The following is a 14,239-nucleotide window of genomic DNA, read 5'->3' as shown; positions in this document are numbered from 1 at the left end:
AACAGGTTTTAAGTGCTTATGCTCGCAATGTTAAGTAAATAAACCAGAAAATTGCACTTGCAACTGTATCTTATTTTTATTTATATTTTAATAATTTCAATGTGTGTGGGGGGGGTGACAAGAAATTTTCTGCACCTGGTACTACCTGACCTTGCTACGCCCACTGGGTAGGACATGAACCAATGGCTTCAAGTTACACACACACACAAAATCCCAACTAAACATCAGAAATGGACTCTCTCAAAGGTGATGGTCTCTCCTTCATTGGAGATTTTTAAGCAGAGGTTGGAATGGATCTGTCATACACTGCCTTAGTTGAGATTGCTCCATTGCAGGGGGTTGGACGAAATGACCTTCGGAGTCCCTTTCAACTCTACAATGCTCTTATTCTATGAATATTACCCTGATAGCTTTAGCTGAGTCTCTCTGGTCCTCTTACACTGCAATCATTTTCACGTCAGTGAATGCTCTTGGGCATTATGGGGCATGGAGGGTTGCCAGGGGAATGGTTTGGGAAAGGAAAATCCCTGAGGAGGAGAATGGGGATACATTGGCAAGAAATCGCTGTGCGTGTATAATAAGACAACAGGGATTGGCGGCGGAGGGACCTGAAAGGAGAATTGTCTGAGTCTAACGTTATAAGGAAGGGGGGCAGGAGGGGAAGGGGATTGGCGGAGGGGATTCGGGGGCGGGAAGTCGGCTCCTGCGCGCGGGACCGAGAGCGTGAGCAGAACTGTCATCGAGGCGCGAGAGGAGGACGGTTGAACTCTGGCGCCGACTCCGCCCACGGTGGGAAGGAGCCACAAGAGCCTCTCGCAGCATCTGCAGCAGCAGCAGCAAAGGCGCTCTCATGGCGCCCGAGCTGCTTCTCCTTTCGCTGCTCCTGTTGCACGTGCGCTTGCTGCCTGGCGACACATGGGATGCAGGTAAACGAAGGTTGCGCTGCGAACAGGTGTTGCCGTCGCAAGCAATGCAAATAAAAACAGCCACAGCAGCAGAGATCCAGCCCCATCCCGTCCATTGGGGAAAGGCTTGAACTGTATTTGGTGCCTGTACCTGAGGTGATTTTACCTCTGCCCTTTCCTTTCCAGCAGCTGCCCAAGGCTGGGTTAGCAGATCCAGAGCACACACACACACCTGTCTTGTGCCCTTAGCAGTTTTTGTCACTATAAGGGGAGTGGGGGCAGAAGCACCCAAGGAAGACGGAGGTTGAACACCTGCGTTGCACCAGAAGGTCCTAGTTTTCACCCCTGGCATCTCTAGGTAGGGCTGGGGGAGATGTGAAATCCTAGAGAGCCTCTGCTAGTCAGGGCAGACCACATTCGTGATTAAGTAGTTTCTGCGGTGTTATATAGTCACAGGATGTTGGCTCTCTGTGGGAGAGGTGAAGGGGTGGAATATCCTGGAAGAGGTAAAGGCTAGGCTCCACCCACACTTCTGCTTGTGCCTAGAAAGCACGAGTTCAAGCGGTTTTCCACTTGCCCCACTCATTTCTTAAAAAAACAACAACCCCAAAATAAAGGCAAAGTGAGTTGTTCTTAAGGGAATTCTTTCTGTGTTCAGTTTTGTGTGTTTAGTTTGGGCCAGGACGTAGAATGCTTAGATTTTTCTTAGGATTGTGTCCAATGAAGTAATTATGTTAGTGGAAGGAATTTAACACTTGCACAACAGAACTTTTCCACCTTCTCTCTCTCTCTCTCTCTCTCTCTCTCTCTCTCTCTCTCTCTCTCTCTCTCACACACACACACACACACACACACAGGAGTAGCCAGGTGTTGTTTTTTTTAGGGGGGGCAGAACCTCAGTTAAGTATTTTTATTTATTTTTATTGATCCAGAGGGGCAGTTGCCCCCCTTGGCTACACCCATGCACACATCCCAGTTTGCTTTGGGTTTCCCCCAACTCTGGAACAGATTGTGGGGGCATATGGGGAGAAGAGAGGACAGAGAAGTTCTGTTGCACAAGTAGAAGTCCTTGTGCTAAATAGACAACTTTTCTGGATACAACCCTTAGCCTTTACCATCCTATACTTCCATAAAGAAGGTAGACAATAAAACCTGTTGATTAAATTTCAGGTGGCGAGTGGGCTCATATGGAGAAGGAATAGGTCTTTGTTGTCTAAGATGACATAATGAAAGATTTTTTAGCTTTGTTTTCTAAATTAAAGTGAAATAAACATGCAAAATTAGATCAGTTTTTAAGTCATCAGAAATTTGTCTGTTGCAAACTGTTTCCTAGTGCAAATTACCCTAATATGCATTGGGGGGAAACTCAGTTCTAAATTTTTCGGAAAATTCACGCCTCTGCTTCTTCAGTGGATATGGTTTTCATAGGCAGGCAAAGGTGTTGTAGAAATACAGTAATAGACAAGGATTCCAAACTGCAGATCACATGATTCAATCGAGAACACATCATGTAGACACACACAGCTTTTAATGCTCCACACAGTTTGCGTTGTTAAGATGCATCAAAAGTAGATTATATGAGTCCCTTAAATTTTGAGTGTGTTTATAGGTTCTGAAGTAAATAAATGAAAGCTGTAAATGAAGTATCTTAAGGTTGGTTCACACATTAGTGAACCATGCCGCATGTATGAGCTTCTGTGAACTGGCTCAACTTCCAACACCAGTACTATTTCCCATGCCTAGAAATTCTCTTTCCAACCTGCACCTTGTTTTACATTTTGGGCAGATTATATTATATGTAGATTATATGAGTCCCTTAAATTTTGAGTGTGTTTATAGGTTCTGAAGTAAATAAATGAAAGCTGTAAATGAAGTATCTTAAGGTTGGTTCACACATTAGTGAACCATGCCGCATGTATGAGCTTCTGTGAACTGGCTCAACTTCCAACACCAGTACTATTTCCCATGCCTAGAAATTCTCTTTCCAACCTGCACCTTGTTTTACATTTTGGGCAAGCTGATATCCCCTGTTACTCTTGCTCACTCACCTCAAAGCTGCTCCAGCTTCTCTTTGCCAGAGAGAACAAAGAACTAGCTGCAGAGGCAGTTCTTAATTTCTCTCTCTTTGGCAGCAGTGTTCTTTCCTATTCCAGCTCTTGGCAAGAGCAACCAACAGAAAAAAGTGGGAAAATAGCCCATTAATTTTCTTTGTCCTCTCTGGCATGGAAAAGGCTATTATTGTTGTGAAGCTGAGTGGCCAGTGGTAGCTTTGAGCTCCCTGGGATAATGGGACAAGGCATGCATTAGAACAGGGGTCAGCAACCTTTTTCAGCTGTGGGCCGGTCCACTGTCCCTCAAACTATGTGGTGGGCCGGACTATATTTTGGAAAAAAAAAATTGAACGAATTCCTATGCCCCACAAATAACCCAGAGATGCATTTTAAATAAAAGCACACATTCTACTCATGTAAAAACACCAGGCAGGCACCACAAATAACCTAGAGATGCATTTTAAATAAACGCACACATTCTACACACGTAAAAACACGCTGATTCCTGTACCGCCCATGGGCTGGATTGAGAAGGCGATTGGGACGCACCCGGCCCACGGGCCTTAGGTTGCCTACCCTTGCATTAGAAGACTCCCTTGAAGGCACCTGTATTGACTGTTAGAACTGGGGCCCTCTGCACAAATACAGAAGCTTCTGAACATCCCAAAAGGTTTGTTTTTAGATTTAGATAGTGGATTTCTGCACTTAGATTTTTTTGTTAACAGTTTAAGTTTATGCTTAATTTTTTCATTTGAAATCAAGGTGATATAAAAGTGGTTAATGCTGGATGACTAATACACATAATATTTATATAGACGGGTAGAGGGGCTGCAACTTCAAGGTAATCAACTGAGCAGCTATAGGAGACAAAAAAATTAGAATAAAATGTGTGCCTGTGCTTACATACAATCATATGTGCAACAATTGTTGTTGTTTAGTCGTGTCTAACTCTGACAACAATTGTTGCACATATGATTGTGTAGAGACACATACAGGGGAAAAGTGAGGATTAAGCATTTACTTGTGTTGTTTCTGGGCTCACCAAAAAACAATGTTGTTGCTTTTCTTTCCTGCCTTATCTCTTATAAGAAACTTGCTTCTAAATATACAGGCAGGGTTAGAATTGGATGTTGACTTGCTTTAGCTAGAATTAATATAAGTGTAATAAAATAACATTTCTTTTTCTCGCGTAACTGCTTTTTGCATGTTTCTATTTTTTAATTTTCTGTTGAAACAAGCAACCCACTCACCCTTTCTAAGTTTTATCAAGATGGGTGTGAAGTCAGAGTCAGGATGCAATAGTTGCAGAATGTACAGTGTTCTCTATTCTGGCTTGGTGACTGAAGACTCTTCTAGATGGAGGCAGAACTTAGAAGTTTCAAGAGGAATAAGGGCAGCAATAAATTACAGACAGTCTTCAATTTAAGTTAGAATATAATAATTAAATTACTACTTTTCCCATCTAAAGCTAGATTCAGACTGAATTGTCCTGAAGCACCCTGCTGGCACTACTGGAATGGAAATTGTTATTGTCTAGAGGCAAATAATACAGGGACTTGGACAGAAGCGCTAAAATTTTGCAAGAGATACAGCTTTACAGAATTAGTATCATTTACTAGTAGTCAGGAAATGGTAAGTTGCATATATATTTACTTTTTGTATGTATACATTGAGGACCCTTTCTGCCCAAACAGATATTGCATTTACCTAGTATAGTCCACAAATTCACATTAATTAATTAAAAATTGTATCTTGAGAGACCAACAATCAGGGCAGGGTTACAACAATAAGTATATAAAAATCCAGTTATAACCCCCCCCCCCAACAATACAGTAAACAGAAGGCTTATCAACCTACTGAAGTGCATGTATTATTATTATTATTATTTATTAAATTTGTTTACCACCCTTCATCTGTAGATCTTAGGGCGGTTCACAACATAAAAATACAATATGTATTTTTTTTAAAGACCTACATAATAAAAATAAGAGCAAAACCAAACCAATAATCCCCCCTTCCACAACACATTTAAAAGGGTATTGGCATCCCTCTACATTTCTTTTTAAAATATCCCTACAGTCCACTGCAGCACTTACACACTATTCTGGAAATTTACCCAGAATGGAGGAGCAAAGGGGCTGTTGACGGAAGGGGTTAGCAAAACTTTCCTACCCACATTCTGTTTATAGACACCTCTACTATGTCAGAGTCTTCTTGAAACAGAATAGTACCATTGGATACAACCAATAAAATACAAGCAGCATTACAATGATGGATCAGATGAAGCAAATTTAAAACAGGAACAGAATAAAAGGCCTGCAAAAGTGTGTTTACCTAGCACCACAATGACATTAAGATAGGTACCAGGTGAGCTATACTGGAACAGGCTCACCTAGTCCAGCATCTTGTTCTCTAAGTGGCCAACCAGGTTATTAAGTTACAGAGAAACCAGCAAATCCTAGGTAACAAGACATTTGACAGTATTGCAGTTTATATTACAGTCTGAGATATGAATTACACAACAGATGAGCAAATGACGCTCTTTTTGAGTTACATCAATGAAACCTGATAAAATCGGAAATGGTTTTACTGTAACTCAAGTGTAGACGATAACTACTAGTTGTTCACACCAGATTTGTTCTCACTTGGAAACAGCTGAGCAACAAGAACTTCTTGATCTTTTTCTCTGTACTCCCATATGATATCACAAATCATTTAACTTCTTTGAGCCAACAAATGTTTTCTTATGAATTTCAGGAACGTTAGTATCTTTGAACTAATGCTCAGTGTACTGTACAAGTAGAAATAACATTATTTAAGGGATGTAATATCTAGGAAGGCTTGGAAGGTAGGATCATAAAAAGTATTAGAGAAGATAAATTATAAAATAAATAAAAGAGATGTGAGGTCCAGGTGAATATGTTTTTGCCGATACGGTTTGTATGTCAAAGTATCTTAAACTTTGCCATTGTTTTTCCACAGAACTGGATCTTAGCTTTACCTTTGGATGATTTTTGGACTGGATTGAATAACTTGGAAAATATTAACACTTTTTCATGGTCAGAAGGTACACCAGCAAATATGAGGCTTCCTTGGTAAGATGTGAACATGAAAAAACACAATTGAAGTATGATTTGTTTTCCTCTGATAAGATTGTGTCAGGGGTGTTTGTAACTATGCAAGTGTATTTTTTTCTTTCTTTTACCACTTATATATTCCAATCATCCTGTGTATTGGGATTTTGTGTTACTGATATCATGGGGAGATACATAGGTAAACAGAGAATAATAATAATGAAAAAAACAGTAAAAAGATGCTGAGGGACATAGGACTATGGTAAGCCAGAATGTTTCAGCAACAGCCCCCCCTTTTTAATGTGGCAACAAGGCCTATTAGCATTGGCATTCACAAAACTTTTCTTATTTTTCCATAGAATATTTCCATAGAATAGGACCGTGTTGTAGGCCATTGTTAGAGGGGACCAAGAAACCAGCAGGCATGCCATAGTCAGAGCCATGAATTCAACTGTTTTCATGCAAAGTCTTTAAGTTCCCAGAGAGAACCCTTTTATAATTCTTTCTGTGTTGGAGGGCCCAGTGGTTATCCTGGGGCATTCCACTTAACCAGGAGCTCAGAGGGCATACATCTGGAAAAGCCCTTAATTACCAGGAGGAAGGGCAATACACTGGAGACAGAAGACATTACAATATCAGTGTGATCTCTGACATCAGTATTTTGAAAGAGCATATTTTTGCAGTCATGTTTTCACTGTTACGTCGTGTAATTTTTCATTTTTGTTGTATTAAAATCTAATTGGGAAGGCTTCAGCTATCGTCCCCAGCCCAGCCAAATACTGTGCATTGTGTGAAAGTTTCCAAACGTCAGTTGGTTGCTTTGCATTGCAATGAAAAGGCCCATTGGATCTGCAAGCGAAATACAGGTGAGTTTGGTTTTTACAGGTTTTTAATTCATTATTTTTTTCAATTTATCTGTGATTTCCAGACAGATATTCAAGTGGTTAGCTTTTTCCTAACCTGCTAGCATGGTATATGATGAAATAATCAAATTCAGATTTTATTGCACAGTTGAATTACAAGGAATAAATTTAGAGCAGGGAGTAAGTATAAATGATTTCTAGGTCCCTTTCATATTTGTGATTCTTATGGTTTGCCTGCATATTCAGAGAAATCTATTGTTTGGTTGCTTGTTCATTTATTGAACTGGTATATCACTTAATATTTCAGAAAACCACTAAGCGGTTTACATCTCAACAGAAATCAAAGGGAGGAATTCAACATTGTTCCTTTCAAAACATTCTGTCAGTTCAAGCATTTCCTGTATGTCTGATGGAACAATCTCTCCCATCCTCGCTCTACTAATTGTTCTGCGTGTTTCCCTGACCCTCCTAGAGCCAGCTGAGGCATGTGTGAGGAAGGGAGGCGGGGAAAGCCCTGGTGTGCTACCAGAAGTCTTCACATGAGATTCCACTAGTAGGACCAGACCAGTTAGTTGAATTTGGCTCAAAATACATTACATACACATTCCACATTCAATCCAACTGCGATTAATATATGATACATTTTAAATAAGATACCGTATATACTGGAGTATAAGCCGACCCTAATATAAGCCGAGGCACCTAATTTTACCACAAAAACTGGGAAAACTTATTGACTTGAGTATAAGCCTAGGGTAGGAAATGCCTAGGGTGGCAAAGGCGGCGGAGGAGAAAGCAGCCCGAAAGGGCTGCTTTCTGGCTGCTCATTCCTCCGCCGACAACAGCCTCTGCCACTCGCAAGGGCAGGCATAGGAGCCGCACTTGGCAGAGCGGTGGTGGCACGAGTAGCAGCAGCAAACCCTCACTTGAGTATAAGCCGAGGGGGGGTTTTCAGCATTAAAAATGTGCTGGAAAAGTCGGCTTATACATGAGTATATTTTGTAATTAAGGAGTAAATATATCCACACAGTATACATAAGTAAAAAACAAAAACAAATCATATAAAAAATACGTCAAGAAATAGTATCGTAAATATTACAAAACTAGGTGTCTTTATATATAAAAATACAAATCTGGAATTCAGGAACCAACTGTTATGCTGAGTCACTCAAGAATCATACACTTCATGCATGCACCACTTCACTCCGTCCACTCAATTCCATTTAACAACCAGTGCCTATGTACAAGTCAGCAGGTGAAAAGCTCAACCCCAGTAATTTCCAACCCTTCTCACACCTGGAGCAATGCAAACACCCTCTCCCCACCTCTAATTTAAGCCCTTCTCCACCAACAAACTCTCACCCTGTGGGCAGTTAACCCAGCCACCAACATGCCAAATACCACCTCGTAGGGAGCATTGCAATCAATCGACTAAAAATAAGATAAATCTTCCACATAGGACAACAAGCTAAATCTCAACAGGGCTCATCTATAGACCATTTAGCTGAACACCTTGCCATTGTTGACTCTGTGGGAGTTGATAATTCTTGTGATATGTAAAGTTGAATAACTGTTCCACCCATACTTGCTGCTATTACTTCATAGTAATGATAAACGCCTACAGTGTTACATGATGCTTGAAGTAAAGATATGTGCCAAATCCTAACTGGTATTTGCACACTTTTAATATATATTTGGAATTGCTTCTAGTGTGAGTCTGGCAATTTTGTGCAACTAATTTAAACTGGTTGGATTACTGTGTGGATTCTTTTTCCTATTACAGCTGTTGACCGGTATCAGGAACACAGGGGAAAGGTGCTTCTATCACCACCAGGCTCTGTATCTCAAGTACATGCAGATTTGATTTCTGCAAAGGCAGCTTGCTTGGAGCTTAGAGAACAATGTACAGGGATCACTACCTGGAATAATGCCTATGCGGTTGCTAGAGGAACTGTATTGCTAAAAAGTGAAGAGCGCTGGTCTGCAGCATATGTCAAATCAGGTTGGCCAAACATTCTGTAGATTGCAGCTCACAGTACTGTATTATGCATTATGTGATAACAGAAAAACTGACTGATACAGTTTTTAGAACTAGGGACTGAGCATTCTGAGATGTAATCAGAATGTGAGTTCTTTGCCCTAAATGAAAAAGGCATTAAGTTTCAGCTGAAAGAAATATAAATGTAAAACTAAAATGCTGCATTTTGAGCAAATATTCATTTTGATAGCTTGCATGTTTTATTCTCATTTCAAGAGCAGAATCTTTGTGGAAAGTATTTTGATAATGTGAAGAAAAGGTTTGAGAGAGCTTGGCATAAAAGAGAAAGAGGAATGGATATTCTGTACACTACTTGGGTATTCTCTGTATAATGTTTATAATTTCTGAAATGAAATAAATAAAACCTAAGTATTAGATGACCAGGAGAAGGAACAGAGAACTGTGGAAGGCAAATATGATTATTGTTATGTCCTTTTTATTATTTTTCATAGATTGCTCCTTGGGTTACTTTGGAAAGAACTGTTCCTCTGTTTGCAGCGGATGTTATGGTGATGAATTATGCAATCCATACACTGGAGTTTGTGATAATTTTCATTCTTGTAGAGCTCAGGACTCACCTACTATTTGTGATCGAGGTACCTGAACAAAGCTAGTAGGGGATGAATTGGGAGCAGAGAAGAACTCTTTCTACCATGCAAAACTAAATATAAACTCATGAATATAGATTCATGTTTATTCTGATTCAGTGGTAAATAGCAGGTTTTCCTTGGGAAAGCGGTGGGACCAAAAGAAACCCCTCACCACTTGGACCTGTGCCTAGAAAGCATGGAACAAGTCGAAAACCTTTCGGACCTATGCTTTCTAGACACGAGACAAGCAGAAGTGTGGATAAGTCTAAAGTCTGCAAAAAAAAACAACAACAACACACACACACACACACACACACACAGATTAGTGGGTTGGGAATGCAGTTGTCCCCTTCTGCAAATACAATCAGGCAATTTAAAACAGAGAAATCTGGGGAGAAATTTGAGTGGATCCTAGGTGAACTATTTGCTTTTGCATAACAGCAAAACCCATATTATAGGCATGCATTGTACAGAGCCGTAGCTATGGAGGAGGCTAGCCTTTTTTGCCTCAAGTGAAGCCTCCAGAGGGGCACCACTGAGGCTCTCAGCCTCTGTGTGTGTGTAGGCAAATGCATGTGGGGGGCTGCCAAACTGGGTCTTTGACCCGGGTGAAATAAAGCCTAGTTTTGCGTCTGCATTGTGGTCCTTGCATGTTGTGACAAATCTTATTACAGCATACAGACTGGAATGTTATCTGTTGTTTATTTGTGTTTTGGTTAGCTATGAACAGTGCATGGTGTCCACGATTTTCTGGTTGGAAATATTGGGGAAAGGGCTGCTATTACTTCAGCAATGTCAGCATCAGCTGGGCAGATTCTCGGAAACTTTGCAGAAGATTCAGAAGTACAGACCTTGTATGGATTGAAAGCAAAAGTGAAATGGTATTTACACATCCCTATGGCAAAACACAAATAATGGAGATCTATATGGCTGTATATATATATTTGTTACTATTTTGAAATATCTTCAGTTAAAAGCAGGGTTTGTAAATTTTTAACAGAATATCTGCACAGTTTTGGCATTGGTTTGGCTTTCTGATATTTGCACTTGTCATTACCACAACCTACTGTGTTTTAAAAACAGTTATGAGTGTGATGGTTGTGCTGTGGCAGCAGCATCAAAAGACACAGCCCCAGTCTGGTTCGAGTCCCATGGTGCTGTTAGTCTCTTTCCCTGCACCACATACACTTTAAAGTGAAGGTCTTTGCTAATTAGGTTTCCCTGACTAAATCAAATATCCCTAACTTTGTGGGCAGGTCTGATTTATGCCAGTGTTCCTTCTGGCTCATTCTTCCAACTAGTTCTCTTTTCAGAGGTGCTGTGGTTGTCTTTGACACTATTTTTCTCCACCCTGGTCCGCATTTCTCTTTGCTTTTATAATGTCAGGGGTGTCTGCTTATCAGCGCCAACAACACAGTGTGTCTCTCTTCTCCAAGAGAGAGTAAAGCTGCAAATTTCCCTTGGGGTAAGCCTCATTCAATTCAGTAGGACTTGCTTCTGAGTCCCACTATGTTTTTGAGTCTTAGGCAGGTCTTCAAGAGGTCTCGCTTTAAATCATAAGGTGTTTTATTCAGAAAGTTATTAGACAAATTCTTGCAATATCTGGCTCTTGTTGCTAGTTTATTACATAAAAGTATGTTCATACAAGAGGTGAGGTATTTATTTCACAAGTATTGTATAGCTCTAGAAAGTTCTTTGTGAGTTATGAACATGATTGGGCTTAATTTTGTTTGGAATAAACTGAATTGCTATTTGTAGCATGGTGTGTGTGGAAACAGCTTTGTTTGCTAAACCCAGTTAACAGATTGAACCTGAGATTAAATAGAACTGAGCTTCCTATTCAAGAAGAACTGTATAAAGTTTAAAGTATGTTGAATTATTGGGCTGGGGGGGTGGAGAATGTGTTTGTACCCAGCATTTGACTTGTGGATGCTGCCCTCTTGTGCTAGAAATTGATAGTAATGCCGAGCAACACCAGCAAATATTGAAACTGAGAGAATTCAAAAACAAAATGTCCTAGTTTGGGAACTTGGGAAAATGGAAATCCCATTTTTGCTATGAGCCAGAGCCAAACACAAACTCCAGGCATTGGAGCCTGTCTTGTCATGCAGTTGCTGCCAGCTTGTTAAAATTCTGCCAGCTTGGGGATAGGGATCCTATCTATGTTATCTCAGAAGAGGTAGGAAGCCATCTTTTCCAGCAGAAGCTTACAGGAGCCTTTGCCAGGGCCTGTATCCCAGGGCTTGGGGGAGTTCCTTTTATGTGGTTTAAAGTACAGTTAGCTCTACTATGACCTTGTAAAATTCAGCAGAAGGCTAATATAGCCATCAAATATTGTTGCATCCCAAATTGTTTTAATGTCTCTTGTATTTTGGCAGGACTGGTTGACCTCTGCAACCCCTCATGACATTTTGTGGACTGGGCTGAATAGCAGGAAGCAAAAATCCATATGGATTTGGTCAAATATGAAATCAGCTGCTAAAGCATTACATTGGTACCATTCATAAGTGTTTCTGTCAATTTTAGTTTCATTGTTTCTAATCTGCATTTCAATATTACTATTTTCATCTTCAGTAAAACTATTTTTCTCAGTTTTGTTATGTATTTATGTATTTGTGTACTGCTATATCATAAAAAATCAAAGCAGCTTACAACAATAGAAGCATAAAATCATACAATAAACCATAAAAATGTTAAAAACAGGAATCAGTTTACCATTGTGGAAGTCTAGAACTGTAAACAACTCCAGCGAACTGTAACACAACAATGAAAGCAAAAATAATATCTAAAATCATTACCTCAAAGAACAAAAAAGCAAAGGCAGAAAGAGCATAGAAATCCGGACTTCCGGCGAGGACGCCATTATCGGCGGCTGGGGGTTGTCTCGGCTGCGAGACAGCCCCGGCTTCCCTGGAGGCCAGGAGTCCTGCAACCGCACGGCGGGCTCCGGTAAGCTGCGGGAAGAGCGTCCCACGGTTTGGGCTCTCCAGCGGGCCCCACTGCGCTGCTCCATTCTCGGGCTTCCCTTGTAAAAGGGTCGCCCGAGTGAATGGGTAGCAGCGCGGGGCTGTGGAGGCTGTCCCCAACCAGGGAAGCTATGCGATATTTGAGCGCCTCGTTCCTGCCTTGGACTAAAAACAAGAAGAAACCCGTAAGCTGTAAGTACGGAGTTTAATTGGCAGCAAAATTTGATTTATTTGGCTGTCGGGGAGAACCGTTAAAAAGGAGGTCCATTTCTCTCCCTTGCAACAAGAGGAATGTGACAACTGTATCTGGCTGTTGCTACTTTTGGCTGATACAAATGTTTTTGCTGATTTTGAGCTTAAACTGCTAAGAAACCCCAGTTAGGGGTGGACTGAGAATCTTGAGATATATCCTCTTGAGAACGTGGAATATAAAGTGAAAACTTTTTGCACTCTGATCAGGGGGAAATGGCGGCTGTAACCTGAGATTTCAAGATGGAAAAGTACTGAACTTTGTTGTTTCCTGCCTACTTCTGCCCTCTTTGGTTTCACTTTTATAATGTCTCCTGACCCAGCAATGACTTTAGGACAAAGGACAATTCTTTTGAAACTAGAACTTTTAAACCAGAATGTCACCGAAAGATTTTCTGAGATTGGAACTGCTTTGAAGAACATGGCCAATGAACTCAAAGGAATAATTAAAGAGCGATCCTCAGGGATTTTATCTGAAGGGGAAAAGACGCAACTCCAAAAAGAAGAAAAGCCCTGTCGACGTGGGAGGTCAGGGGCTCTTTATCGTGAAGTTATATCGGCTTTCTGGGGTGGGAGCCCAGGAAAGCAGGAACAACAATTTTGGGAATTACAATCACAATATGATCTGAAGTCTGAATTGGAGATGCTTGTCGGTGATGTACTACTTCCTTCGAAGAGTTCTGCAAAGATCCTTTGGGACAATGCCTCTGTTTTTGGATATCAAGGAAAAGAAGACATTCTGGACTATGGTTGGGAAAAAGACTGGGGGGAAGGCTGGGGGGTGACTGTGATGGGAGGAGAGAAAATGGCAAGAAGAGGGATAGGGTGAAAGAATATGTATGATTAACTAGGAAGGCTTACCACAGTACCCCGACGTCAGAGAGTAAAAATGGACTTGGAAGAAGAAATACCTGGATTGTTTTTATGAGATTGTGTTGATTTAATACTTTGTAAGGTATGAATTAGAGTAATAAGTGCAGCAGTTTTATGGGAATAAGAGATAGAAAAGGTTATAAGAAGTTAAGATTTGCAATATGAAGTTGTTTTTTTTTAGATTTTGAAGTTAAAAGATATAAGATGTTGAAATGAAAATTATGAAAGTTATGATTATAGGTGAATGATTTGATAAATTAAATAGAAAAGTTACTAAAGTAAATTCGAACTGAACGCAGGAGAGAGAACGGGGGAAGTCCCCCTTAATTGGATTCGGAATAAGATTATAATTAATAGTTGGAGAGTTGGTGTTCTTGTGTGTAAGGTATGTCTTTGTTTTCTTTCATTATGTTGATGTAGTTTGTAGTATTTGTTTTTTCTTTGAATGATTGTTATTGTTTGTTGTTTTTCTGTTGTATTTGTTGTTTTTTGATGTGGAAAACCAATAATTTTTTGTAAAAAAAAAGAGCACAGAAATCCAGAGCTAATAATAAATACATTAAATTCATTTATTCTCAAAATGAAAATGGCATATAAATTAAGCAACAACAGAATCAAAGTCATGTTTAA

General features: G+C 40.2%; 1 protein-coding gene across 1 annotated transcript in view; it reads left to right on the top strand.

Annotated features, from left to right (window-relative positions):
• Positions 1–850: 850 nt before the first annotated feature.
• LOC117042294 overlaps positions 851–14,239 on the top strand; it is an 86,226-nt gene continuing 72,837 nt past the window's right edge. Inside the window, exons 1-9 of the mRNA XM_033141841.1 lie at positions 851–926; positions 2,515–2,522; positions 4,388–4,588; positions 5,939–6,051; positions 6,778–6,896; positions 8,677–8,895; positions 9,384–9,527; positions 10,242–10,402; positions 11,900–12,015. Of these exons, the coding sequence (XP_032997732.1) occupies positions 851–926; positions 2,515–2,522; positions 4,388–4,588; positions 5,939–6,051; positions 6,778–6,896; positions 8,677–8,895; positions 9,384–9,527; positions 10,242–10,402; positions 11,900–12,015 (1,157 nt within the window). The remainder of the gene's footprint in view (positions 927–2,514; positions 2,523–4,387; positions 4,589–5,938; positions 6,052–6,777; positions 6,897–8,676; positions 8,896–9,383; positions 9,528–10,241; positions 10,403–11,899; positions 12,016–14,239) is intronic.

The sequence above is a fragment of the Lacerta agilis genome, chromosome 2 (assembly GCF_009819535.1).
Source record: "Lacerta agilis isolate rLacAgi1 chromosome 2, rLacAgi1.pri, whole genome shotgun sequence".
Classification (NCBI taxonomy): domain Eukaryota; kingdom Metazoa; phylum Chordata; class Lepidosauria; order Squamata; family Lacertidae; genus Lacerta; species Lacerta agilis.
The sequence above is the reverse complement of the archived record's forward strand: the minus strand, read 5'-3'. Positions and strand labels throughout refer to the sequence as shown.